This window comes from Sceloporus occidentalis, unplaced genomic scaffold (genome assembly GCF_023333645.1).
Source record: "Sceloporus occidentalis isolate IW3139 unplaced genomic scaffold, rSceOcc1.0.p SCAF_205, whole genome shotgun sequence".
NCBI classification, from domain to species: domain Eukaryota; kingdom Metazoa; phylum Chordata; class Lepidosauria; order Squamata; family Phrynosomatidae; genus Sceloporus; species Sceloporus occidentalis.
In genome coordinates, this window is record NW_028317185.1 from 884,049 (window position 1) to 911,158 (window position 27,110).

Here is a 27,110-nt window from a genome sequence, read left to right on the forward strand (position 1 = left end):
CGCTGGGGGGGTATATTACTGTATACAGCGCTGGGGGGGTATATTACTGTATACAGCGCTGGGGGGGTATATTACTGTATACAGCGCTGGGGGGGGTATATTACTGTATACAGCGCTGGGGGGGTATATTACTGTATACAGCGCTGGGGGGGTATATTACTGTATACAGCGCTGGGGGGGTATATTACTGTATACAGCGCTGGGGGGGTATATTACTGTATACAGCGCTGGGGGGGTATATTACTGTATACAGCGCTGGGAGGGTATATTACTGTATACAGCGCTGGGGGGGTATATTACTGTATACAGCGCTGGGGGGGTATATTACTGTATACAGCGCTGGGACTTCTCCTTTAATTCAAACTTTTCTGTAAGTTTACACCAAATACCTCGATCTGAGCAGCGCTATAATTATGTTTTTCACGTATTTGCATGTAATGCGTGCTGGATGATGTAATAGAGCGCTGCAGAGAGCGCGGCGCGTCCCAGGCACCGGCTGACGGGGAATTTAACGTTACATAAAGGAAAGAACTTGACTCGTCATCCGGGATTTGTTAGCGGCGAGGGCTCCCCTAAAGATTACAGGCGATTGTAGCCGCGATTAAAGGGATTTAACAAAGTACAGGAGAGAAGTTTATTCCAAAGGAGGAAAAACATTCGAACAACAGACCATAATCAGAGGCTTAGATGGAATGTAGAAAAGTTTTTACTTTACGGAGAGAGAGTTGTAGATAAGTGGAACAGACTCCAAGCAGAAGTGGTAGAGGGTAATACAGTGAGGGATGTTTAACATACATGGGACCGACATATGGCTCCTGAATTTAAGACGAGACCGACGACTGATTAAGGTCGGAGTCGTTACAGACTGGATGGCGACGGGTCTGATCCGCCGGCAGATGCTGGGCAGCAGTTCCAGTTCGCAGCCGAGAAGCATTTTGCCTTCCAGAAAAAGAGCGAGAAGCCTTTTTAACGGATTCCGGTATATTGTATTTATAATGTATTTAGCGCCGTTACTCCCTCACACGCCGTCCGTGTCCGGGTCGGGGCGTACAGCCGTCCCGAGCACCAACGGGTCAGACACAATGCATTACTGTGCAGCCCGTGCCAGCGGGAGAGGCATCCGCCGGGCTGGCATCAGGAGCCGCGAGGGTACAGATACCAGGCGCCAGTATACTCATCGGTGTACAGATACTCGGCACCATTATACAGCGCGGCACACAATACGCTCTATGCCATTATCAGTGTATAGATACTCGGCACCATTATACGAAGCCGCGGGCCGGTATCACATTGCAGAGGGTGACACATGAGACCGGTTGTGCTGGATTCTGAGACACAGGGAGGGGACGGGGCGTTAGCGCTCACCCTCTGAATAATTTATCAGCGATGCTTCACCTGCGCCAGGAGCAAGACGAGTCCAGTCACAGCCACACGTCTGGAAGCCGCATCAGACACAGCAGGGGTTCAAAAAAAATAAAAAAAAGAGGATTCTGATCTGCAGAGCTGACGCTCTAACATACAAAATAAATACACAGACAAGAACCGGTGAGAGACAGAACGATTAACTCCAGAGCTTATTACTCTAATATACCAAGGGGCCAAAGAAAGTGTAAAACAAAGCTCACACTCTAATGCACGCACACTCTAATCCAGACAAACAAGGAGTACAGAGAGACAGTAACGCTGGACCACAGAGCTGACGTTTCAGAGACGTAACCATTCTCTCCTTCAAATCTAGAACACTAACTTCCTTACAAAGCGGACATTCTGAGAAAGGCGGACAGCTAAGCCTTAGCGCACTGTGTTTCCTTGTCTGCAGAGCTTACAGTCTAGAACGCAGAGATATACAGAAGAAGAAACCCACATCCTTCTCAAATCAATAGCACGCGGTCCAGATACAGGTGGGGAGGAATCACTGGAGTTATCACTCTAGGGGTTAACATGAATCTGATCCGAGTGTGAGTAGTCACCGCGAATACATCAGTACACTCGCTGCTGACAATAAATTAAAATGCAGAAGCGTTTACCCCCCAGCGACTTTCCCGGGAGGTTTTGCCAAAAAAAAAAATCCTCGCTAATCATCTCTTCGCTGCGCTGAGCGTAACGTCCTTGCCTGGCTCCTCACGGAACACCGGGGGATGGCCACAATATGGCGTTACTAGCCGTCTGCGGCCCTGAATGGGCCAATCTGGACAGGAGGAGCCCTTTCAAAGATGGATACATGGTGAGAATGATCCGCCTTCCAGACTCCCTCGGAATCAAACCTTTTTGGTTGACCTGTGCTTGGCCTAGGGTCATGAGCACTGCCATCTAGTGGCAGAAGTGTGATTGTCACCCCCATCCTTAGCCTTACATATATATATATATCTATATATATATGCCTGATATGCCAGGACCAAGCGCACCCAACTGTCTGAAAGCCTCAACTGCACAAACAACTTATTTTTATAAACCAGACAATTCCAAAAACCCAAGGAACCCCGGCTCCTACAACATTACCCCCCCGCTCCCCCAACATTACCCCCGGGCTCCCCCAACATTACCCCCGGCTCCCCCAAACATTACCCCCCGCTCCCCCAACATTACCCCCGGCTCCCCCAAACATTACCCCCCGCTCCCCCAACATTACCCCCGGCTCCCCCAAACATTACCCCCGGCTCCCCCAAACATTACCCCCGGCTCCCCAAACATTACCCCCGGCTCCCCCAAACATTACCCCCGGCTCCCCCAAACATTACCCCGGCTCCTGCGTTTCCGTACGATCTTGCATTCATCGCTTTCATTCATCCAATCCATCTCTTTCTGGGTCTTAGCATTTACCGGTTGGCTTCTAAATTCTACATTAGTTTGCCCGGCCCGTTAAAAGTTCCAAATGTCTTATTCTCTAGACCAACAAAATGCCAACGACTTAAAACAAGAGGCTTTAACCCTTTGAAGCCATCGGATGCCCCTCTGCCCCCCCCCCCCCACCAGTAGAAGACCCTTATATTGGATCATATGTTCTTCCTGATTCAGCGAGGGGGCCGGGGGAGACGCACGCAGTCTGATGCCGTCCAGAGGATGTGCGGCTTCTCCCAACACAATAACCGGACGCAGGAAAAGGAGGTGAGAGGGGAAAGAGGAAAAGGGAGGTGGGGGAGCGCGGGACAAGAATCCAGCGCGTGGATTTTAGAACGGAAAAATGATAAAAATGTCATGTCTTATTACAGTAACCCAGCCCCTGAGTGCCTTATTACCCCTGTAACATCTTATTACAGTAACCCAGCCCCTGAGTGCCTTATTACCCCTGTAACATCTTATTACAGTACCCGGCCCCTGACTGCCTTATTACCCCTGTAACATCTTATTACAGTAACCCGGCCCCTGAGTGCCTTATTACCCCTGTAACATCTTATTACAGTAACCCGGCCCCTGAGTGCCTTATTACCCCTGTAACACCTTATTACAGTAACCCGGCCCCTGAGTGCCTTATTACCCCTGTAACACCTTATTACAGTAACCCGGCCCCTGAGTGCCTTATTACCCCTGTAACACCTTATTACAGTAACCCGGCCCCTGAGTGCCTTATTACCCCAGTAACATCCTATTACAGTAACCCGGCCCCTGAGTGCCTTATTACCCTGTAACACCTTATTACAGTAACCCGGCCCCTGAGTGCCTTATTACCCCAGTAACATCTTATTACAGTAACCCGGCCCCTGAGTGCCTTATTACCCTGTAACACCTTATTACAGTAACCCGGCCCCTGAGTGCCTTATTACCCCAGTAACATCTTATTACAGTAACCCGGCCCCTGAGTGCCTTATTACCCCTGTAACATCTTATTACAGTAACCCGGCCCCTGAGTGCCTTATTACCCCTGTAACATCTTATTACAGTAACCCGGCCCCTGAGTGCCTTATTACCCCTGTAACATCTTATTACAGTAACCCGGCCCCTGAGTGCCTTATTACCCCTGTAACATCTTATTACAGTAACCCGGCCCCTGAGTGCCTTATTACCCCTGTAACACCTTATTACAGTAACCCGGCCCCTGAGTGCCTTATTACCCCTGTAACATCTTATTACAGTAACCCGGCCCCTGAGTGCCTTATTACCCCGTACCGTATTTTTACTCTGCAGGAAGGCAGGGACATGGAGCGCAGCCTCCCAGCTCCGTGTTATCCAGCTGTCTTTGAACAGATGGTCGCGCCGTATGGCAGGATTTGGGGTAAGAATGGTGGGCTCTGTTTAGTTGAATTACTGAAACTTTAAACGTGTGACAAAGAGAAGTCGCGAGAGAATTAAGGAATACAGTACGAGTCCTACGGCCATCGCTGTCCCCGGTAACAGACAAACCGGCTTCCGTTACCAGGGAAAAGACTTTAAACGGGGTATACCGGGAAATAAAGCCTTAGCGGGGGATTCATTCCCTGCGGACGCTCTCAGGGTATCGGAACACACCGCGTTCTCGCGCTCACTCCACACCAACAACGTGTAACCTTCGCAACATAAATATTTAACAAATAACGGCATATACCGAGCTGTCTGCTAGCAAATTCCCTGAACACTCAAGTACGATAGAGTGCAAGCCTTTGAGACGAGGAAGGTCTCTTGTTCAGGCTTTTTCGAGTAATATTAACATATATATTTTGTCATCATATAAAATTATGTTAGGCTATGAGCCGGTCAGGGCGTTCGTCCAGCTGGCAGGGCGTGAATTTGGGGTGACAGGGCGTTCTCTGTGTGTCCATCATATTTCCATACGCATCTCTCTATTACTTCATAAAGTATGAGGGTCTCTCCCTTATTACCCTGTTAACCCTATAATTCCATAGTTATCTCCTCATAATATGTCACACGCGTGTCATTGCCCCTTACTAACTACTGTCACCTGTCATAATTACCTGTCCCCCCCCTAATAATCACCTGTCACCGCATCCCCCCCAATAGTAACCTGTCACCCCCTAATAGTCACCTGTCACCCTGCCCCCCCTAAAAATGGTCACCTGGCACAATGACCCCCAATAAGTCACCTGTCAGGCTCCTCCCACCAATACTTTGCTATTTTAGTGCCCACTGCTAATAATAGTTACTTATCAGTGTGTCTCTTAACAATAGCGCTCTGTTTCCCAGCCCTCCCCTCATAGTCCGTCACCTGTTGATGTTATAACCCATCGCATTCACCTGTGTACTTCCGCCCCTCCCGCACACACACCTGTCGGTGCCCCACCCCCGTCACCTCACTGTGGCCCCTCTCTGTCACCTGTTTATCTTCTGTGCGAAAGCCCTGCGCTCCGCCGCTGCCGCCATCTCTGCCCAGAGCGCCGCTCCACACGGTCTGTACCGGCCGGAGAGTATTTCCCCGGGACGGACGGATGCACCTCCCCTCCCCGCCCCTGGGCACCATCAACACACCCCCTGCTCTCCTTGACCCCACCCTGCTGCGGACAGCGGCACCCTGCGGTGACAGAGCGGTAGTGCGCCCACTGACATCAAAATGACACTGCTGACACCATGCGGACACGTGTGGGTACTGCAGCCTTTGACAGCTTTAACACAAGGGGGATGCTCTCAGAATTACATACGGCCACTTGTTTCAGGGGAGTGGTTGTGGGCGGGGCTTAAACTAATGCTAACTATATAACTGATTAAGACATTTAGAAGAATGCATTTTATTTACAATATGATTTATAATCCCATTTCTTGCTGTTTTTATGCACATTACTGTGACTAACGGGCAGGCTTCAGATCCCTATTCATTCCCAAAACAAATTTAAAGGGACACTCCAGTCATCATATGCACTTTAATGGTCCCTTTAAATTTTCGCTGGCTTGGCTAGGGTCCCTCTACCCCTGTGTGCAAGCGCACAAAACGAGGTGACGTTGCTGCAGTATCTCCTAAAGGTATTTTTTTTTTTTTTTTACTGTTTAGAAGAATGCCAATATGTGAAATATATATAATGTGTTAAATATATAAAAGCATACATTTATTGGTGAGGCTGGATGCCTATTAAAGTACTCTGAGTAACCCTAACCCTCTGCGAGTACTTTAATATGCATTCTTTAAAATGGAAAAAATAAAATAAAGCACTTATCTGAGTTACGAGCTGCAGCCTTGCTGCTGCAGCTGCCCTTCTCTGTGTCTCATGAGTCTTGCCACTGAAAGTGCTCTCTTCAATTTTAGCATTCCCAGAACAAGCGCTGGAGCGAGCGGAGTGGAAGTTGGTTTGGCCGAACACATCTCCTGCACAGCAACTAGGGGATAGGGGATGGGTAATGGGGCAAATGCACATGGGGTGGGGGGTTAAAGAGATCACACGGCTATCATATGCATTAAAGCACATATAATGTCTCACGTGCATCATATGAAGAGATTACCGAGACACACCAAAAGCGACCGAACAAAATCACACGGGAGAAACACAGAAAGGATCCAGGCGTGGGGTTAGAAGTAGGAGGGGCATTGTGTTCCCCAAGCCACCAACAAAAAGTTCATAAGTCACGTAAGAGCCCACATTGTAATCATACCTACTACCTGGAAAAGATTTTTCAACTTCTTAAAAAACATCACTAAAGGGAGAGTTGGCAGGAGAGCTGAGGATTAAACTCCTTGGCTTCACTATACATTATAAAGGACTATCCTCAATGAGCTTCTGCTGTAGTAAGCTTAGCTGGTCCCACTTAATATGTAGTTAAATCAGACTCCTCGCCCATTGCATTATACATTGTACTGAGCTCAGCCCTTTTTGCTGGAGGAACCTGCCGTTGTTGGCCTTCGTAACGAACAGTGAAGCAAGATCAGTTGAAATCACAGCTTTCCTGCAAACTAACCGCTTAGTGAATAGACTCCACAATCTCAGACGCTTCTACTGAAATATGGTCCGCAGCGCCACCGCGTGGTAATTAACGGTAATGCAGCCTGAGCACTTATTTAAAGGGGCTCTCTACTTACCCCCAACAGCTTCACCAAACACACATCCACAGATCAAAGTAAGTATTTAAAGGGATATATATCCCCCCCTTAAATTATCATTTTGTCCCTTTATGAATCTTCACTAAGCATTTGCCCCCTTCCCATATGATGTTTGGAGTGTAGCTTTAACCTCTTAGGGGCCAACAGCGGCTCTTCCTCGTAATGCCATGTCCTTCTCCGTCATGCCCACCTGGCATTGTTATGCCCCACAGAGTGTAGGGCAAATAGACCATTTGGGAGGGGTGGTGGAGGGATCCTGGGTCCATCGTTAAAGGGAGAGAGTTAACCCTGCATGTCTCGTGTTATTTTTGCCCTGGGGGGGGTTCGGAATCATAGATTTGCCCAGATCCGAATAGACCAAGCCTCAGGTCATTCCAGATATTGACCGTTGGATGGTCCAAGCCTTCTATGCATAGAATCATCAGCTTGGGTAAGAGAACGGGTCGAGTGCTAGTCCTCATCGAGCCTTGTATTCCTAACTTAACCACCTGTATTCAAGAAGGGACTTAGAATATGACATATTAGAGAAGCATGTAGCTGTGATTAGAGAGACGGTCTCTCCGACGCTCCTGAACATGCGCAGCGTCCCTCCCACCCAGGCAGTCCCAGGAGGTGAGCTCAGGTGCAGCGAGCGAGAGAAAGATTCAGTCTCTAGGAGAGATCTGACGAGGTGACAGCAAGACGCGGAATCCAAACAGCCGAAAGACAGGTGGGTGTCCCGTTCGTAATCTGTCTCTTCTGATTTAAATCCCTCTTCCTTATCTAAATCCTCCCCCCACGATCTTTTCCCTGCACCCCGTTAACCCCTTCTCCGCACCCTCCTATGAAACCTTTCCAATTCTCTGGCCCGATTTTTAATATGTTCTTCGTGCCGCCATCATCTACACCCCGCAAAGGACTCTTAAAGACCCCGTTACCGTTAGATTGCTGTGTAACGCACCAGAAATCCCCCTCGTATTGGGGGGGACGATGACCCCCAAAGCAGTTTAAAGGGTCAGCAAAAGCCAAAGGTAAGGATTACTAATAACAATCACTGGTGTTTTACTGATAGATGCCTGCAGGTGAAGCAGGTAGGAGGAGGAATAACTGTTAGTCCTGGAGGCTGCTGCATCACTATGAGTAAAGCCATGCGCGGTCGCCCTAACACCCCACCTGGCAACAGCATCGTTACCCCGATCTCAGGGTGAACGGGCAGATTCTCCGGGTTCTACGGTCTGGGGCTGATTCCTACAGATTCTACTCTGATTTAGTGATATCTGAGCATCCACACTGGTGCTACATCACAGCCGCAAGTCCTGCTTGAATACAGGTGACTTAATTCTGAAGGTCCGTACCCCCTGCCAGGCCGTTAGAGTCGCTACAATAGAATGCTCGTGATTTGTTGCTAAAGGGTTAATACATGGTGTCTCAGCTCATTTAGAAAGTCCCTCGGTGTATTCACCATATCCGCATATGAAACATCTTCTTAGGGGCTGTTATCAGAGGAAGTCTGACTTTCACACACAAATCGGGACTGTCATGCGCTAAGCGGGACAGATGGGAGGCATGAACCCGGGCCGATGCCTCCGCGGCTGTCTTTACTTGTCTGCGTCGGGATATGGAGCGTGATGTAGGAGAGAACTTCGGAGGGCTCTGCGGACCCGGCACGGCCCTCCATAGAGTTAATGGGATCTCCCTTTTAACCGGCCCATTGAGTAGAAGCGTTACAGGGAGCCTTCCGGCCCCCTGGACCTTCTGCCCCGGGCCGGTATATGTCGGTGGATACGGCGGAGAGCCGGAAAGGTCCCGATCACCACAGGATCCGAGAGTTTATTTACAGAAAAACAGGATTATCTGGAATGGAGATGCGGCTTTTTCATGCATCCTGGTAATACACAATAATGCCAGTGTTTTAAAAGGCTTTTCCCCCCCCGGTGTGTACAGTATACACGCGTGTTTACACAAAGGCACGCACGCCAGGTGCTTTTTGCATATTTATTATCGATTTGCCATTCAAAACGATCTCATAACACCAAAAAAAATAACAAAACCAGCTATTCTTCCCGATGTTCTGCGATGCTCTGTAGCTTCCGTGAAGTACCTTGGTGCAATGATCTGCGGTGGGAGTGCCTTGAAACGCTCTGAGGAGGTGCAATGCTCTGCAGTATTCTGTAAGAGTCGCCGGTGCCCCCATCCACCTGCCCCTCCATGGTTGGTATTGCAAGTCCAGAAAAAAAAAATGCTACGCGTCTTTAAGAAACAGAGCTCAGGGATATGATGTCATTCATACCTCCTAACTGTCCTGATTTGAACAGGACTGCCCTGATTTATCCCTCTGTCCCAATTTGCCAGGGGGGTGAAGCCTGGGATGCAGAGCGTCACTGTGACCTTACCTCCCTACAGGAAGTTAGAAGCCAAGGGGCCTGACTGTGGGCTTTCCCTGGTACTTCATAGTGCATTGATGGAGAATGTCAGACTATGACATCATAATGCAGCGCAGAGCTTCAATGTGTCTCGAGGCTGGGGGGACTGATCATTCTCTTAAAGGCGCAGCTATCATTTTTTTACCTGACCCTTCCTTGGTAGCAGGGGCTGTTAATATGCCCCCTAAAACCAGCCCATACCTCCCATTTTTTTCACTGGGCAGTCCTGCTTGTTAAGCCTTTTTACTTTTGCAGGGGGTTCTGATACCTATTTCATTAGGGGGTGGTGGGAATGTAAAGCCCCTGGGTCCCATCTTTAACACTTTAGCTGGCAACAAAGCCTTCATCCTAATTAGTGAGGCGAGGAAGTTTCATATTACTGAGATGATGGTAGATATATGGAACAACCTGCAAGCAGAGGTGGTAGAGGTTAATAGAGGGAACGTAAACATGCGTGGGATAGACATCCTCTGTGAGGAAGCCCCTTTATCTTCTAATGTAGTAATACCAGCTCTGCCGAAAAAGACCCTTCCCAATCTGACTTTAGCATACCTCCCGACAGTCCTGGTTTTCCCGGGACAGTCATGACTTTTGGTCACTGTCTCGGGTAAGATCCTTCAATTTCCCCCCCACCCGTGGTTTAGTACCCGTCCATCTTGGTCTGACCTGCCAGGACACTGACAGCCTCTTTCTCTCCAGATGGATCATCTTTTAATTTTCTTCTCACCGTCTGACCCGAAATTGTCTCTGTAATAATTAACGCCCCCCTCCACCCCCCCCCGTCTTCCGTTGACATTTTAACGAGGAAGTGAAATTGCAGAATATTTTTTCAGAACTCGCGGGGTTCCAGATTGTCTTCTCCTCGTCAATGTTTAGTGACCGATTTACGAAACAGGGTGCTGGGGGCGGAGCTTGGGAGGTGTCACTCAAACTGGCAGTGCTACTGTCCATACTTACATACGTACATACTTACCTCCATACAAGTTTAACACCCCCCCCCAAAAGACCCCTCGAAGAAAACTGATCTCCCTTACTTTCGCCCCAGGATGGGGGCTTTCTGTGTGTGGGGGGGGTCTTGCTTAGCCTCAGAGAGCTGATACAATGGAAGCGAGGAGGAGACGGAACGCGCGGGTCCTGGTGTACCTGACACCTGCGGTATAACTGGGTGCCGTGCGTGGCCCCCCTCGGCCCCCGGTGCTGCGTGGAATGTCCCTCTTCCTGCGCGGGTGTGATGTGGAAGCGCATTTCACACCCGCCGCGAGCCCCCACCCTTGCGGGATGCAGGTAGGAGACGCCGGTGGGCGGTCCTGCTGACATCGGTGGGCGGTCCCTCTGCCTTCGCGGGGCACATGCCATTGTTGGAGGGGAAGTGGGCGGAGAGTGAGACGTGACACAACGGAGTCAGAGTTTCCCTGCGGTGACTCGGAGACCCGGAGAAGCGTCGATTCACCCGGAGATTTCCCAGGTGCGAGCATATTATATAATATATATAAAAAAAAATGGAAGCCCTCGAGAAAACATACAGAGATACAGATACTGGTTTATGTGTGAAAAGTGATTCCTTAAAAAGTAGTCTTGTCACCATAGCAACCAATGGAATGGTCCTTTCAGCAGGACCGTTTTACTTGTTGCTATAGCAATAACGCTCTTTTCCAAACTTTGCGCCAGAATCACTTCACACACATTATTCCTGGTGTTTATGGCCTCCCAGCCTGGAGCCCGTCACACTTCCATTTACTTCATTATGTAACACATTAACCCCATTGGTTATATATTCATCTGCCCATCTCTCTTCAGGGCACCAACTGTCACTTTCTTTAAACCCAGCAGTTGCCGTAGAAACGCAATATTTTCAGCTGTACCAGAAATTCGGCAATCTTCAGGCAGTGCGTAGGGTGAGTAGGCCTTAGCCACCCCTGCCAGGAGTGATAGTGGCACCTTCCTAGATGACAGCTAGGGCAAATTTAGGAAAGGAGAGACCAATGTAGGTTCGATGGGGGGGTCAAATGGATAATAAAGTAGGGGCTGTAACGCTATGGATGCATTATAGATAACAAATAGTGAATGGGCTCTATAAAAGTATTAGAATAAAATATTTCTGTAATTATATCAATACATTTACACAGAATGCAGGAGCCAACTTGACTCTTTTAGAACCTAAAAATCGAGATATTGTACAGCGCCGCAGAATACGATGGTGACACATAAGTCACCAAATAACTATAGATCAATTTAACATCAAAGTGCCCTGGCGAGGGGCGTACTTGGAGTATTTGGTCCCCGGGGCAGATCCTTTATTTGCCCCCCCCCCTCCACTTTAAACATGTATACTGGCTTATAGTGGTGGGTGCCACGGCCTGATCCAAGGCCGCAGCACCCTCAGCCATCCTCCTCCATGAGGGTGCTTTCTCTGTGCCACACGCTGCCGCCCTGGGCTAGTTTGGGTTTAGCGAGCCAGAGCTCTGGCCTGCTGGTTAAATGCTGGAGAAACTCTAGCTGAAGGCAGGAACAATACAATAATAAGTTGGGTACAGCGAGGCCCAGAAAATCATTGTGAAGCTGGCATGAATCCAGGCAGGGTGTACTCCTTTGCCGCATGCCGGAATTACATCCTGTTCTTACTGTTCACCACCTTTGCTGGACAGCTGTTCCATAAAAACACAACTAGTTCTGTTTCAAAAAAGGCCATTTCCTCGCACTTCCTCAAAATTTCAGTTTTCTCTGTCATCAATGTTTATAAAAATTGAGTTTTTATTGTAGTCTAACCTGTACCAATACGGCTTAACGTGTGTACAGCGTACGGTCAATTTTAAATTGTCTTTCTTAAATATTTTCACTGTCCCCATTGGCAGTCGGCATGCTTCCCGAGTGTCCCGCTTTGTGCGGAACAGTCCTGATTTCGCCACTCTGTTCCGCCAATCCCTACCTCTGTCTCACTTTTTGGGACAGAGACATTGGGGACTGCGATCCCGAAGAATGCATACTGCTCATGCTCAGAATTGTGCGCATGCATGTTAGCGCTGCCAGTTTGAGTGACGCCTCCCAAGCTCCGCCCCCCCATGTTTCCCGATTGGCCAGGGTTAAAAGTTGGGGTAAAAATGTCCTCCCAAACCCATTTCATATGCAAAAGAACCGAATGTTGGCGCCGTAGGTGGCCCACATCATTTGCCTATGTGCCAGATCTGTCCCTGGTGTTTGACTTGTAAAATGTCGTACCATTATTGACACAGTTCTTCTTTTTCTTCTAGGCAAACAAAATGAGTTGCTTCTCGTTCCTGAAAACCATGATGTTCGTTTTCAACGGCATCATATTTGTGAGTATGTTAAAGTCCGGGCTATGGCTACGGATAGCAAGGCTGACCACATGCCCTCTCTAACCAGGGACGAAAATGCATGAAAATCACTGCGGCCCTGCGGGATGCATATGAATAACCATGCTGAGTGTTTGTTCAGCTTAATACAGGAGCTCCCAGCAAGTATTTTTATTAATAGTATCAGATTTAAAACAGTTCTGGTTTTTACCCCATAATATAATGTTTTCAGGTTGTATGAGTTCTCGCTCGGTTATCTGATCCAAATCATATTATCATATTGCCTGTGGGAAACAAATAGAAATGCTGAGTCTTAATCACCCGAGCAGACACTCTGAATAATGAGTGTTTGTATCTTGATAAAACCAGGCTTTTGTCAGTGTCAACCTGTATTACTGTATACAGTGCTGGGGGGTTATTACTGTATACAGCGCTTGGGGGTAATTACTGTATACAGCGCTAGCAGGTTATTACTGATTACAGTGCTGGGGGGTTATTACTGTATGCAGCGCTGGGGGCTGTTACTGTATACCGGGCCACTAATGCCCTTTTCTTCGTACCAGGATTCAGTGAAGAAAACATGGTTGGTTTTTACTAATGTTTTAATGCCAGCATCTCCTGATGACTTCTGGCAGCAACTCCAATACTATACGCGTGTGAGTGCACTTCTTATACGTTCTGCCATGGGATTGAACCCTCTCTCCTTCTCTTTACAGTTGGGGGGGGCAGCCATTCTGGGTATCGGTATCTGGGTGAAAGTGGATGGAGGATCCTTTCTCAAGATCCTGGGGTCAACAGCGCCGGAGCTTATGCAGGTGGTGAATGTGGGGTATCTGTGCATGGCTGTCGGGGGATTCCTCATATTAATGGGATTTCTTGGCTGCTGCGGTGCCGTTAAAGAGAGCAGATGCATGTTAATGCTGGTGAGTGCGTTCCACATATACCTCCCATTACTACATATAACCCTTCCTTATAATTGCCCGTTACTCTATATAACCCCCTCCTATGACTCCTCCTATTACTCCATATAACTCCTCCTATTACTCCATATAACTCCTCCTATAACTCCATATAACTCCTACAATTGCCCCATGTAACCTGTGGTTTTACCATATTCATTCCTCTAGTTCTTCATCATCATCCTCATTATATTCATTGCTGAGATAGCAGGAGCTGTGGTTGTGTTGGCGTTCTCCTCTTTGGTAAGAATCCCAGAGGTAAAAAGAAAACATAAAGAATTAGCAGAGCGAAGTGGAACCTGCCCTGCGGATGTTACCCTCTTCATAGGGATATACTCGATGTAGAAAGACAAGAAACAATCGACATAAGAGACCTCTGAGGTCATAAAAGCTCACATAACTGTGTGGCCGAATAAAATGTATCAACTTCCACTAAATGATCCATTAGGGATAAACAGTGATTTTTGTACTGTGCCAAACAGAGAATCAGCCAATCACCAAAGGGCTAGATAATCAAGGAATCAATCAGGGCGAACAAGAGCTGGATAAAGGAAAAGCCAATTGGGCTACACATACTTTGGCCAATAGGGACCAAGAGCTTGACTTTTAACAACTTCGAGATAGCAAAGTGGTCCATTCCTTATAGCGTACGTCCTCTGATGCATCAACAAAACATTGGGGTGAGAATCCAACATAGAATCTGCCGGCAGATCTGACCCCGTCGGCCCGTCTAGTCGCCCGTTTCTCCTGCTGTAAAGACTCATCAGTCGTCAGTCTCGTCTTAGATTCAAGAGCCATATGCCTATCCCATACATGTTTAAATTCATAAAGATCATCTTGACCATAAAAGCTAACACTCTAACGTGTTCTCTGTGTCCAGGCTGAGATCTTTATCGATTACCTCGGCAAGCAGGCCGTGAAATCCCTACAGAAAGATTACGGGAAGAACACCGAAATCACCACGGTGTGGAACGCAACAATGAAAGAGGTAACAGGCTGACAGTATACATTACTGAGCGTATCGAGTCCGGAGAAATGAGAGGCATTAGTAGCGTTATGTGTTCTTCTGTTTTCCTTCCAGCTCCGCTGCTGCGGATTTAATGACTACAGAGACTTCAACAATTCCTACTTTTACCAGCAGAACGATAAGCAGTACCCGTCAGCGTGCTGCCCCAAAGCCAACCCCTGCTATGATTCCAACGTCAGCATTGAAGTTAAGGTATAGATTATGCAGCGAAGCGTATGTGCCAGAGTGCCATAGAGGTGCCAGGCTCTGCATCGTTCCTACACTAGCCGTAGAGGTGCCAGGCTCTGCATCGCTCCTACACTAGCCATAGAGGTGCCAGGCTCTGCATCGCTGCTACACTGTACATACAGGTAGCAGGATCTGCTTCCCTCCTACACTGTACATATGGTTGGCAGGATCTACATCCCTCCTGAGCCGGCCATAAATCCCTACTGTATCAATAATGTAGCCAACCTTGTAAGTAACAAGCTCTGTTTACAATAGTATAGACTTCTGTAGAAGTTCTATAAGAATGTGTCCATAAATGCCATAGAGGTCCAGCACCTAATGCCCAAGATAATCTCTGCAGGTGCTTGAATCTATTCCTACAGCCAGTCCTAGGGGTGCCAGTCTCTGTATTGTCATATCCTTCTCGGTGGAGGCCGACTCTGTATTGCTTGTATCCAGAACTCGCCATTTCTCTCGTTCTTCATAGGGTTGCTTGGGAGCGTTTAAACATTTTCTTTCCCAGAATGGCAAAATAGTGGGAGGCGTCGCTCTGGGAATCTGCGGCCTGGAGGTAAGAGAGGATTTCAAAGGGTTAAAGTGGGGGGGCCGTGTAAAGCTTAGCAGATTCAGCAGTGACTTGGGGCGCTACCTCTCCCATTATCCCCAGGCAGACATTATATTTTACATGATGCTACGACTGGCACAAGCAACATGCTGCCTGCTTCATAGTTGGCAACGTTTAAAAAAAAAAAAAAAAAAAGCTGCCAAAATCCCCGCCCACATAATTAGCATAATATAGCTCCTCCTAGTTATCATGGTGCAGGTTATATCACCGAGTTCCCGTACATCCTCGGCATGGGGTAGATTTAAAAGATCTCAAAAGACACAACCGCATGCTTACTTACCCTAACATACGCACAATTTCAAAATACAAACACACACTCTCTCTCATTTCTCTTTGTCCCTCCTCTTTTTCTTTGTCCCTCCTTTTTTATCCATCCCTATCTCTCTCATTATCTCCCACCTTTCTCCCCATCTACCAACCCGGCCGTCCCCTGGTTAGGGCGCCCCAGGCACCTGGTACTAAAACTACTACCATCCAATAACTTGAGGCACATAGAAGTATTGTAAAGTAACCTCATATGTATAGCATTTCAGTGGGAATTTGGGTAAAAGCTGTAAGCGTGACGTGCGTACCGCGTTATGTAAAAATCTTCCATGTAACACGAGCCGGAGGAAACTGTGCCCACATGTTCCGAGTAACTTTATTACAACACGACGTTACACAGCGGCATTTAAACACAAAAAGATATTACTTAGCGCGTTAACTTCCTATATCTGTCTTCCTCCAGCTGGCAGCCATGATCGTTTCCCTGGTCCTGTTCTGCAAGATCGGCAATGACAAGTAATGGGACGCCAGCGCGAAAAGCCTCGATCCCGCTCTCCTAAAAGTGCACAAATGTATAGTGATAACGAGTATGACCCAAAACCAAGCTGAAGCCTCCACCGCATTCTCATCCTTTACTGGACTCACACTGCATTACTGGCAAGGGTTCCGCTGTCCGCAAGATCCTAGTGGGTCTATGTAGACGGCACTGATTAGAACCTCGGGGGCTGACTTCCTGAATATTAACTGAACTACAACTCCTGTTACTCTCAGCAAGCCTATGGACAGACAAAGTCTGTCTGAGAATCATGGGAGTTGTAGTTCAGCAATGTGTGGAGAGCTCCCTGTTGGACGGCCCTATGCTCGGTAGCATCTTCAGGCGAAAGATACTCCGCATCATTATACAAAGCAGTATGCGCGGCGATAAGATGAATTTACATATTAGACATGAAGGGGTTCGTGTACAAAAAGTGATTCAGGTGCAAAGTCTAAACGGTGGTCTTATCGCCATAGCAACCAACATAAGAGCCTTCCGTCTGTTGCTATGGATAGAAGATCAATTTTTTTTTTTAAATGCCCCCCAAATCACTTTTTATACGTAGTTGCTGACTTTGCATCAGGGGGGGCTAATGAATCGCTCTGAAGATGTTATTAAAACTACAATGTCCATTATGTTCAGCCGGCATTCTATAAGGGAAATGTATGTGACTGGCTGGCTTGGACTCATGGGAGTTGTAGTTCCGTGGCAGGTGGCTGCTGGGTACCCCTGATTCGCACGTTTGTAAATACCGACATTTAAGGCTAGTACGTTTTTGGTTTGTCGGCTTATGGTTAAATCTCTTCTTAATGATTTTATCCAATTATAGATAATTATATATATATATAATCATACATTCTCTGTGTTAATCTATCAATTAAACTATTACAGTAGGAGTGACTCAGGGCGCTGTCCAGTTTTTGCTCTGTGGCGCCCCCTGCCGGTGCAGTACTGCTCCTTTTGTTGTTGTTATCTCTGAAGTACCCTCTTCAAGTCATTTGACTTCCAAAGTTATTCCAGCAGTTGGTGAATAATCAACAGACATATTTAAAATCTACCCATGCAGAAAATATCAGTCACGGAAGGGGCTTTTTGTAAAAGTTTGTTCCTTATTTATATTGTATTCTAGTTAAATGCGGTTTGGCGGCCAGAGGCCAGCAGAAGTATGTTTAAAGATGCCGTTCCACTTAGAGATGAATTGCACTTTAGTATGCTGAACCGTAGCAGACCTGTCGGTTTACTCTTCCCTCGTTAGGGTTAATCGTATAAAGACTGCACAGTCCTATGATACAAATTAAACATCATTTTAGACGACAGTACCAGTAATTCTTTTTTTTTTATTCTGCGTTATACTCACCAGGTGACCTTTAAAAATATATTCATAGTACATCGCGTCGTACAGCGCTGCAGAATAGGACGGTGCTATATAATAATAAATACAAATAATGTACTGGCTCAAAATAACAGACCATTCATGCAAAACCCAGTTGAAATCGGAGATCTGAGGCCAGTACAAGAGAAGATGATGGCAAATCATCTCCATAAAGGCTTAATCCTTGAATCTGTCTTTATGCTACTAATGTTTAAATTCACTTACTTTTTTAGCCTCTAATACTTCTGCTGGAATGTTGTTCCACTTATCTACTACCCTCTAGGTAAGCTAAAGCTTCCCTACATTACATGTAAACCTCTGGCCCCATAGAAGTCAGAAGACATTATCATAGAGGACATGACATGGAGATTATTGTCTCCGAGCTCTCGCCTCCTGTCAGGATCCAGTGTGTGATACGTGATGTAAACAGCAGATCCGCACCGTCACCAGATCCTAGCAGCTGCCGGTCTCGCTGGGATCATCTGTACCGGAACACCCAAGAGCTGTTTTGCAGGCAGGTAATTGGCATGGGACAAACAGAGGCAGCGACTGCCACGCTCCATTACCAGCGCTGCGTTTAGACAAAGAGGGATGTGACAGTTGCTAACAATAAATTAAAGGGACATGGCAGCCATCAAATGCACTTTAATGCAAAATCCCCCCCCCAATATACTTTCGCCCCTTTCCTGACCCTCCAGCCATTTGTAGTGCCTAAGGAGACCTCCTTGTGAAAGGGGCTCCTGTTGATTTCATTTTAGTGAATGAGATACCTTTTTTATCTATATTAATTGCATTAGATTGCAAGCTTTTGTGACTCAGGCATTTTATACCAAAAAAAAATCAAAACCTGTCTGCAGCCGAAACGTATCTCAACAATTCCATTAAAGACACTTTGGCCTGGCGGAGGACCAGTAGTGAGCCCACCAGTAGCTGGAAAATCCCCTATAGATGTACATACAGGATGCTGGCGGTACACCACTGCCCCCTGGTGGCTGTTACACTAATTGCAAAATCCATGGAAATTTAATGGGAACTGTCTTTTTACCATAACTACATTTTTGTATTAAAACTACCTAATAGTTTGTGCTTTTTGTTTGTCAATAAGCCAATTCTTTGGGCGATATTTAGTTGAAAAGTAAAGGAAGCTGAGATAGTAAAGTTAATTTAGTGAAGCACACAGGTTCTGTGCAAACATTTTTTTTTTACCTTTTTCAAAAACGAAAGAAATGCCTGTTTATTATTATTATTATTATTATTATTGTAGATGATGGGGGTTTAGAGGGGGGCACCTGCGAAGTCACAATACCTGATCCCTGTGTGGAACACATTTTTTGTGTTAGAGCTTTCTCTTTTCAACCTACGAGTAAAGCCAGCGCGTTAATGCTTTTAATATTAAGCATGTGACTTCTCTTTAATGGAAGCCCTCTCTGGCTGCTGATCGGCTCCCCTGCGCTCTGAACATTTTCGTGGTTGGCTACTGGGGTCCTCTTTGCCTACCATGTACATACATGAACATTCTGAGCCCCTATAAAAGGGGTGCATAAGGGGAGGAAACGCCAGCGGGCTTTAGGTCCTAAAGAGGGACTGGTCATAATAAACAGGGGCACATGGGAGGTACATGTGCCGAAGGAACAATCCATACATTATAAAACCTTCAGGCAAAGCTGACAAGCCGAGCTTTATAAGATGTGGATCCAGACCAGCCATGAGCTTCCCGCAGGCTTTTATAGATGTACCCATCCAACCCCCCCCCAAAAAAAGAGGAGACCCCCATGCACAGAGTAAGCTCCAGTCGCAATAGCTGCCAACAGTCCCGAGTATGCCATGTCAGAGCCATTGACTAGGACTGGCTGAAGCAGAAATGCAGGGGCCCTGAGCATGAAGGAAAAAGGAAGAACATGGGTCCCTCCACGGGCAGAGAAGAGGAGATGCGATAGAAACATTTCCATTTATAAAGAGATTTAACAAAGTACAGGAGAGAAGTTTATTTCATAGGAGGAGAAACGCTAAACGGACAGAGTATCCAACGCAGAACTGCATGTGTGTATATATATATATACATTTATATTTCATTTCAAAACAACTTTTTGACATGAATTTAAATCATGATTTTTGCTTACAAAAATAAACAATTGCGTTCGATGCTTTCCGATACAAGGCGCTCCTTTCATACAATTCTGTTTATGACGCATTCTGCGTTAAAAAAAGTTTCAAAGTCTTATCTCCCCCGTCCACCCCGTAAATTATCAGCCTGGCGTGGCTGGAGCTGCAGGATAAGTTGTTCGGAGAATATAATGTTCAAAACGTACATTGATTTAGTGGTTAAACCTATAAACACTAAAAAGCCATTTTTTTTTTTCTTTTTCTGATGACTTTGCAGTCATCAAATTTTCACAATTAGAAAAAAACGGCAGCATTTTCCTCTAATTGTCTTCAACTGCAGCAAAAGAATTCTATTCATGGTCATTTATTTTAGTGCAGACAAAGAAGTTTTACTTTACTGAAAGAGTGGTAGGTAAGTGGAACAGCCTCCCAGCAGAAGCGGTAGAGGGTAATACAGTGAGGGGGATTTAAACATGTATGGGATAGACATACGGCTCCTGAATCTAAGACGAGACCAACGACTGATTAGTCTCTACAGCAAGAAAAACAGGCAGACTAGGCTTATTATTAATAATAATAATAATATTATTTGTTGATTTATATACCGCCATAACTGCCACTGGCCAGAAAAACAAGTGTATAAAAGATACTCAAAAAAAAAAAGTATAACGTGTATAATCTTTACATCCAATATATCACCATTTCTGGATTGTAAAAATGTATTAATATCGTGGCCGTCAGACTTGTTTAAGATCATTAGTTCATGAAATGCGTTGGGAGCTGAGCGTATCACACACTGAATCCGAGTGCGTAAACCGCCCAAGGTTCCTGGAAATCCAGCAGTTAACGGCATTAAAGCGCATACGCTAACCCATCCATGTTCCCGCTCCTTAAGAATGAATCCGCTGCCGTATTTTCGTGACGCTTCATATGCAGAGCCAGGTGGTCCGAACGGGCGAAGGTTCTCTGGCAGGTTTGGCACTGGAACGGGCGCTGACCAGTGTGCTTGCGGTAATGGCGCGTGAGCTCATCGGAGCGAGAGAACTTCCAATCACAGCTCGGCCAGCTGCACACGTACGGCTTCTCTCCTGAAATAACGTGACCATGTTACAGGGGTAATAAGGCACTCAGGGGCCGGGTTACTGTAATAAGATGTTATAGGGGTAATAAGGCACTCAGGAGCCGGGTTATTGCAATAAGATGTTACAGGGGTAATAAGGCACTCAGGGGCCGGGTTAGTGTAATAAGATGTTACAGGGGTAATAAGGCACTCAGGGGCCGGGTTACTGTAATAAGATGTTACAGGGGTAATAAGGCACTCAGGGGCCGGGTTAGTGTAATAAGATGTTACAGGGGTAATAAGGCACTCAGGGGCCGGGTTACTGTAATAAGATGTTACAGGGGTAATAAGGCACTCAGGGGCCGGGTTACTGTAATAAGATGTTACAGGGGTAATAAGGCACTCAGGGGCCGGGTTACTGTAATAAGACGTTACAGGCGTAATAAGGCACTCAGGGGCCGGGTTACTGTAATAAGATGTTACAGGGGTAATAAGGCACTCAGGGGCCGGGTTACTGTAATAAGATGTTACAGGGGTAATAAGGCACTCAGGGGCCGCGTTACTGTAATAAGATGTTACAGGCGTAATAAGGCACTCAGGGGCCGGGTTACTGTAATAAGATGTCACAGGGGTAATAAGGCACTCAGGGGCCGGGTTAGTGTAATAAGATGTTACAGGGGTAATAAGGCACTCAGGGGCCGGGTTACTGTAATAAGATGTTACAGGGGTAATAAGGCACTCAGGGGCCGGGTTAGTGTAATAAGATGTTACAGGGGTAATAAGGCACTCAGGGGCCGGGTTACTGTAATAAGATGTTACAGGGGTAATAAGGCACTCAGGGGCCGGGTTACTGTAATAAGATGTTACAGGCGTAATAAGGCACTCAGGGGCCGGGTTACTGTAATAAGATGTCACAGGGGTAATAAGGCACTCAGGGGCCAGGTTACTGTAATTCTCACCTGTGTGAGTGCGGAGATGCGCCTTATAGTGGGAGCTCTTTGTGTAAGTTTTCCCGCAGTCCGCGTACGCGCAGGTATGAACCGTAACGCCTCTCTTCGTCCGCGGTTTTCTCCTGGAATTGCTCCTCTCCATTGGCTGTGAGAGCGCAGACGGCCCTTGTGAGACAGGTGGGGCCAGGGGCTGTGTGCCCACCGGGTTTGGATGAACAGGCAAGAAGGTCTGCACTGGATGGCACGTGCCAGGAGGAGCCACTGGCCTTGGCAAGATGGGCACGGGGTTTGTGCCAAAGTGGGCGGAGCTTGTTGCGGAGGGGATGCTGGATTTGGAATGTGGCCACTTCCGTAGCTGTATGCAGTAGCCAGCACTTATACTGAGGTGGTCTGAATGCCCGGTATGAGGGGGAAAGCCGCTGTCACCCGCTGGCGCAGATGGTCCATGCACAATGTTAGTCTCTCCTGGGCTGGAGTATTCCATTACACACTCAGAGAACATACCTTCTAGACTGGGGAGGAAAAACTCATTGAAAACTTCAGACTGGCACAAGCCAGTGTATGCCAGTCCTTGGTAGGGGCCGGCAGGCTGCTGTGTAAAGTAGCCATGACCCTGCGGATGCCCAGGGAAGTGAGTGAGGAAGGAGTCCAGATCCCACTGGCAGTCCTGCTCCTGGATCTGGGGTCCACAGGTATTGTGGGGGGTAAATTCTGGGCGGAGGTGGTCCTCATAGCCTGAGACGTCTGCGGTGCCCGTCTGCGTGACCGGGGAGTTCCAGGACTGCAGGAGATATAAAGAGAAATGACTTCTGCCCTTTATCCACTGGAGTCCCTGGAGACTCCTAAGCCACATTCTCCATTGCCTCCCTACCTGTTATTCCTCCCCTGTGCACTCTCCCATAAACAGGGATTCCCTGTAATTTCCCAACAATAAAACACAGAATCTGCCGGCAGATCCGCCATTCAGCCGTCTACTCTGCCCATTTCTCTTCATATATAGACTCAGAGCTTAATCAGTCGGTGGCCATATGCCTATCCCATACATGTTTAACATTCCCTCACCGTAATAACCTCTACCACTTCCGCTGGGAGGCTGCTCCACGCATCTACCACCCTCTTAATAAAGTACAAATTCTCTGTTAGATTATGATCTCTTGTCGCAATGTTTCTCTTCCTTTGGAATAAACGTCCCTCCTGCGAGCTGACCCCCCCCCCCCCATGTTAGTCCCTGAAGATCCAATCACCCTGTAATTTAACCTCTTACCTGCCGCATATCGTGACTCTGATATTCACAGGAGGCTAACGCCATGATGAGGTGGTAGGTGTGATAGCAGCGCAGATACTCCAGCCAGGTATATAACGCCGTCTTATATCAATGCCGCCGGCTCCCTAAGGGTTCCTGCGAAGATCATCTTCAACGGTCACCGGAGAAACTGTCTATAAGACTACGAATTGGTGCTCCTGGAGACAGCTGCTGATTGGATGAAGAGACACCCGTCTCTCCAACTACCCGCCCCCCCTCCTGTAAGGACTGTGTCATCAACTTTGTGGTAGAGAGAAGGGATTGTACACACATGCTTTACACAACTCACACAAATCAACTCACTTTTATTTCAACGGTAGCGCGGATGTGAAAAAGCACGAGCGGAACTTACTCTACCGCCTACCGCACCTGCTGGCAGGCCATTCCCTGCCTGCACAACTCACCCTCGCTAAAATCCAATCCCCTGTGCCCAGGCAGTCCCACACCTTTTTCTATTCTGCCTCGTTCTATGATGCGACAGAGTCTGTAAATGAAATATGATGTCATAAAAATTAGCCATTTAAAATGACGACACTTGGTCACCCTGTTTTTGGCTGGGGGGGCATTCTGCACATGCGGTAGGCAATACCCCTCGGCTCCTGCAGTTTGCCCCTGTCCCTGCGGTTTTATCAGAGTCATGGTGCTTGCGCGGCAGATGTGAGCTCTGCCGGCCACAGATTGCCCCGTAGGCAGGTTTCAGAGATAAGCAGGCCTTGTGGTTTTATCACTCCCATTCTGCGGTCCCTCACCGTGCCGATAATGCTCCATGACGTGGGGGGATACGGACCCATGTGTATTGCCCCCGTCACCACTGCCATCAAATTACCCCCATCAGTCATTCACTAAAACTCCAGCTATACCTCTATACCAGGTATTCCTGTATACCATCAATAGTAGTGCCTACCACCTCTGCTGGAAGATTATTCTGTGCCTCCACATCTATAGAGTGATATTTCTGTGTGCTAACCTTTCATAGCATTCAATATATTACATTCTATATGCCACATGTTTTATATTAAATAACCAAGGGGTGAATTTTAAACCCCCCCCACTCCAATGGTTAGTTAGGGACCCCTGTAAGTAAGATAATTATAAGTGAGGGTTAAACGCTAAAGATTAGATCAGAATTGACGACCAATTTATGCAGAAATTCAGGATGTTCCCATACATTAGTTGGAGAGGGTCCTGTTCACAAGAGCCCCCTTCAAAATGGTGTGTGGAATGTGATAGAAATTATTTGTACAGCGCTGTGGAATATGATGGCGCCAAATAAAGTAAATAATAATAATAATAAAGGGTCACTCCAGCCATCATATACACTTTAAAGAGTTTCCTATCTTTTTCTGTCCATCAGCTATTTGTCTTGCTGGCGAGACATTCAACTGAACCCAACTCACACATGTTCATGCGCAGGATACTCCCCGCGAGTCCCACGAGAAACCCTGCCCCTGGGTGTGCAGGCGCAGAAAGCGCTCCAACTGATTTCAATGGGAACCTTTTCCTGCTAAGGACTGACGCTGGTCTGCAAAGGAATACACGACCCTGGACTGCCAGACTGACAAGATACGTTGTAGAGAATCCATTCTACAGGAAACATTCTACAGGATACATTGTAGAGAATATATTGTACAGGATACATAAATACATTGTAGAGGATGCATCACACAGGATACAACGTACAGAATACGTTATACACAATACGTTGTAGATGATACATTATAAATGATACGTTATAGATGAGACGTTGTGCAGAATACCTTGTACAGAATACGTTGTAGAGGATACATTGTACAGAATACGTTATAGAGGATACGTTGTAGAGGATACGTTGTAGAGGATATGTTGTAGAGGATACGTTGTAGGGGATACGTTGTACAGAATACATTGTAGAGGATACATTGTACAGAATACGTTGTAGAGGATACGTTGTAGGGGATACGTTGTAGAGGATACGTTGTAGGGGATACGTTGTACAGAATACATTGTAGAGGATACATTGTACAGAATACGTTGTAGAGGATACATTGTACAGAATATGTTATAGAGGATACGTTGTAGGGGATACGTTGTAGAGGATACGTTGTAGGGGATACGTTGTAGAGGATACGTTGTACAGAATACGTTGTACAGAATACATTGTAGAGGATACATTGTACAGAATACGTTGTAGAGGATACGTTGTAGAGGATACATTGTACAGAATACGTTGTAGAGGATACGTTGTAGAGGATACATTGTACAGAATACGTTGTAGAGGATACGTTGTAGGGGATACATTGTAGAGGATACGTTGTAGAGGATACGTTGTAGGGGATACGTTGTAGAGGATACGTTGTAGAGGATACATTGTACAGAATACGTTGTAGAGGATACGTTGTACAGAATACGTTGAAGAGGATACGCTGTAGGGGATACGTTGTAGAGGATACGTTGTAGAGGATACATTGTACAGAATACGTTGTAGAGGATACATTGTACAGAATACGTTGTAGAGGATACATTGTACAGAATATGTTATAGAGGATACGTTGTAGGGGATACGTTGTAGAGGATACGTTGTAGGGGATACGTTGTACAGAATACATTGTAGAGGATACATTGTACAGAATACGTTGTAGAGGATACATTGTACAGAATATGTTATAGAGGATACGTTGTAGGGGATACGTTGTAGAGGATACGTTGTAGAGGATACGTTGTAGGGGATACGTTGTAGAGGATACGTTGTACAGAATACGTTGTACAGAATACATTGTAGAGGATACATTGTACAGAATACGTTGTAGAGGATACGTTGTAGAGGATACATTGTACAGAATACGTTGTAGAGGATACGTTGTAGGGGATACGTTGTAGAGGATATGTTGTAGAGGATACGTTGTAGGGGATACGTTGTAGAGGATACGTTGTACAGAATACGTTGAAGAGGATACGCTGTAGGGGATACGTTGTAGAGGATACGTTGTAGAGGATACATTGTACAGAATACGTTGTAGGGGATACGTTGTAGAGGATACGTTGTAGGGGATACGTTGTAGAGGATACGTTGTAGAGGATATGTTGTAGGGGATACGTTGTAGGGGATACGTTGTAGGGGATACGTTGTAGAGGATACGTTGTAGGGGATACGTTGTAGAGGATACGTTGTAGAGGATACATCGTACACCTGCTGCTACTTTTCCTGTTAATGGAATCATATAACTTAAGTCTTAAAGAAGTTTCTAGATTTCATTTTAGATTTCAGTTACGAGTGACCTCAGGACTTGTTACTGTATTCTGTACACTTTTCACAAAAGGTTAAAACCTACAAAGTTCTTCAAAACACATGACCTTTAGAATTGTGCAAACCCGGAGAAAAAGGTTAAGAAGTCAGCCGAGGGTCGGAGGTGAATAGTTTAGGGGAAGTTTGCAGGAGGGCGCCTGTGCAAGTCACGTTCCCCTATTTTCAATCAAGCCTGTGCCGTGGAAGGTATAAGGAAGTGGGGGGCAGTTTAAGGCCACGTGCCAGCAGCCAATCGCAGCGCGCGCGAGACATGTGTGGTAACACTTGGTGTGGTGTGAGTGTGCACTGCCGCTACTTCCACTTTCATACATTTCCCTATTTAATACATACGTAGGCAAATCTGATAACGCCTGCGGTTCCCAAAAACAAACAACCAGATTTCATAAGATGATGAGATCTATAGATTAGTTCCAGTTTCTGATCATACCGTATTGGCCTGAATAGAAGGTCACTTTTCTTTTTTTAAAGGGACACTCTAGCCATTAATGTATATGATAGATGAGTGGTCTCTTTAAAGTTCTGTGTGGTCCCCACTGCAAACGCCTGGGGAATTTGTCACCATGATATACAGAAAATCTGTCATAAAACAATATGTTCCAAATGTTTACATTTAAAAACCAATAATTCAGTATCAGTGTGGGCATATACTAACGTAAAGGGTCATTAATACTCCGTCCTAATTAAAAAAAGGGTTTGATATAAAACATAAGCTGACTGTTGTGAATGGGAGGCTCCAGGGCAGCCTTTTATAGAA

General features: G+C 46.5%; 1 protein-coding gene across 1 annotated transcript; it reads left to right on the forward strand.

Moving 5' to 3' along the window:
* The first annotated feature begins 12,614 nt into the window (after positions 1 to 12,614).
* Positions 12,615 to 16,270, forward strand: LOC149277936 (tetraspanin-1-like). Its single transcript, XM_089502568.1, has 7 exons — positions 12,615 to 12,671; positions 13,385 to 13,591; positions 13,796 to 13,870; positions 14,508 to 14,615; positions 14,709 to 14,846; positions 15,349 to 15,432; positions 16,214 to 16,270. Exons 1-7 carry the CDS (start codon positions 12,615 to 12,617, stop codon positions 16,268 to 16,270), a joined length of 726 nt encoding a protein of 241 aa, XP_089358694.1.
* The last annotated feature ends 10,840 nt before the right edge of the window (positions 16,271 to 27,110 follow it).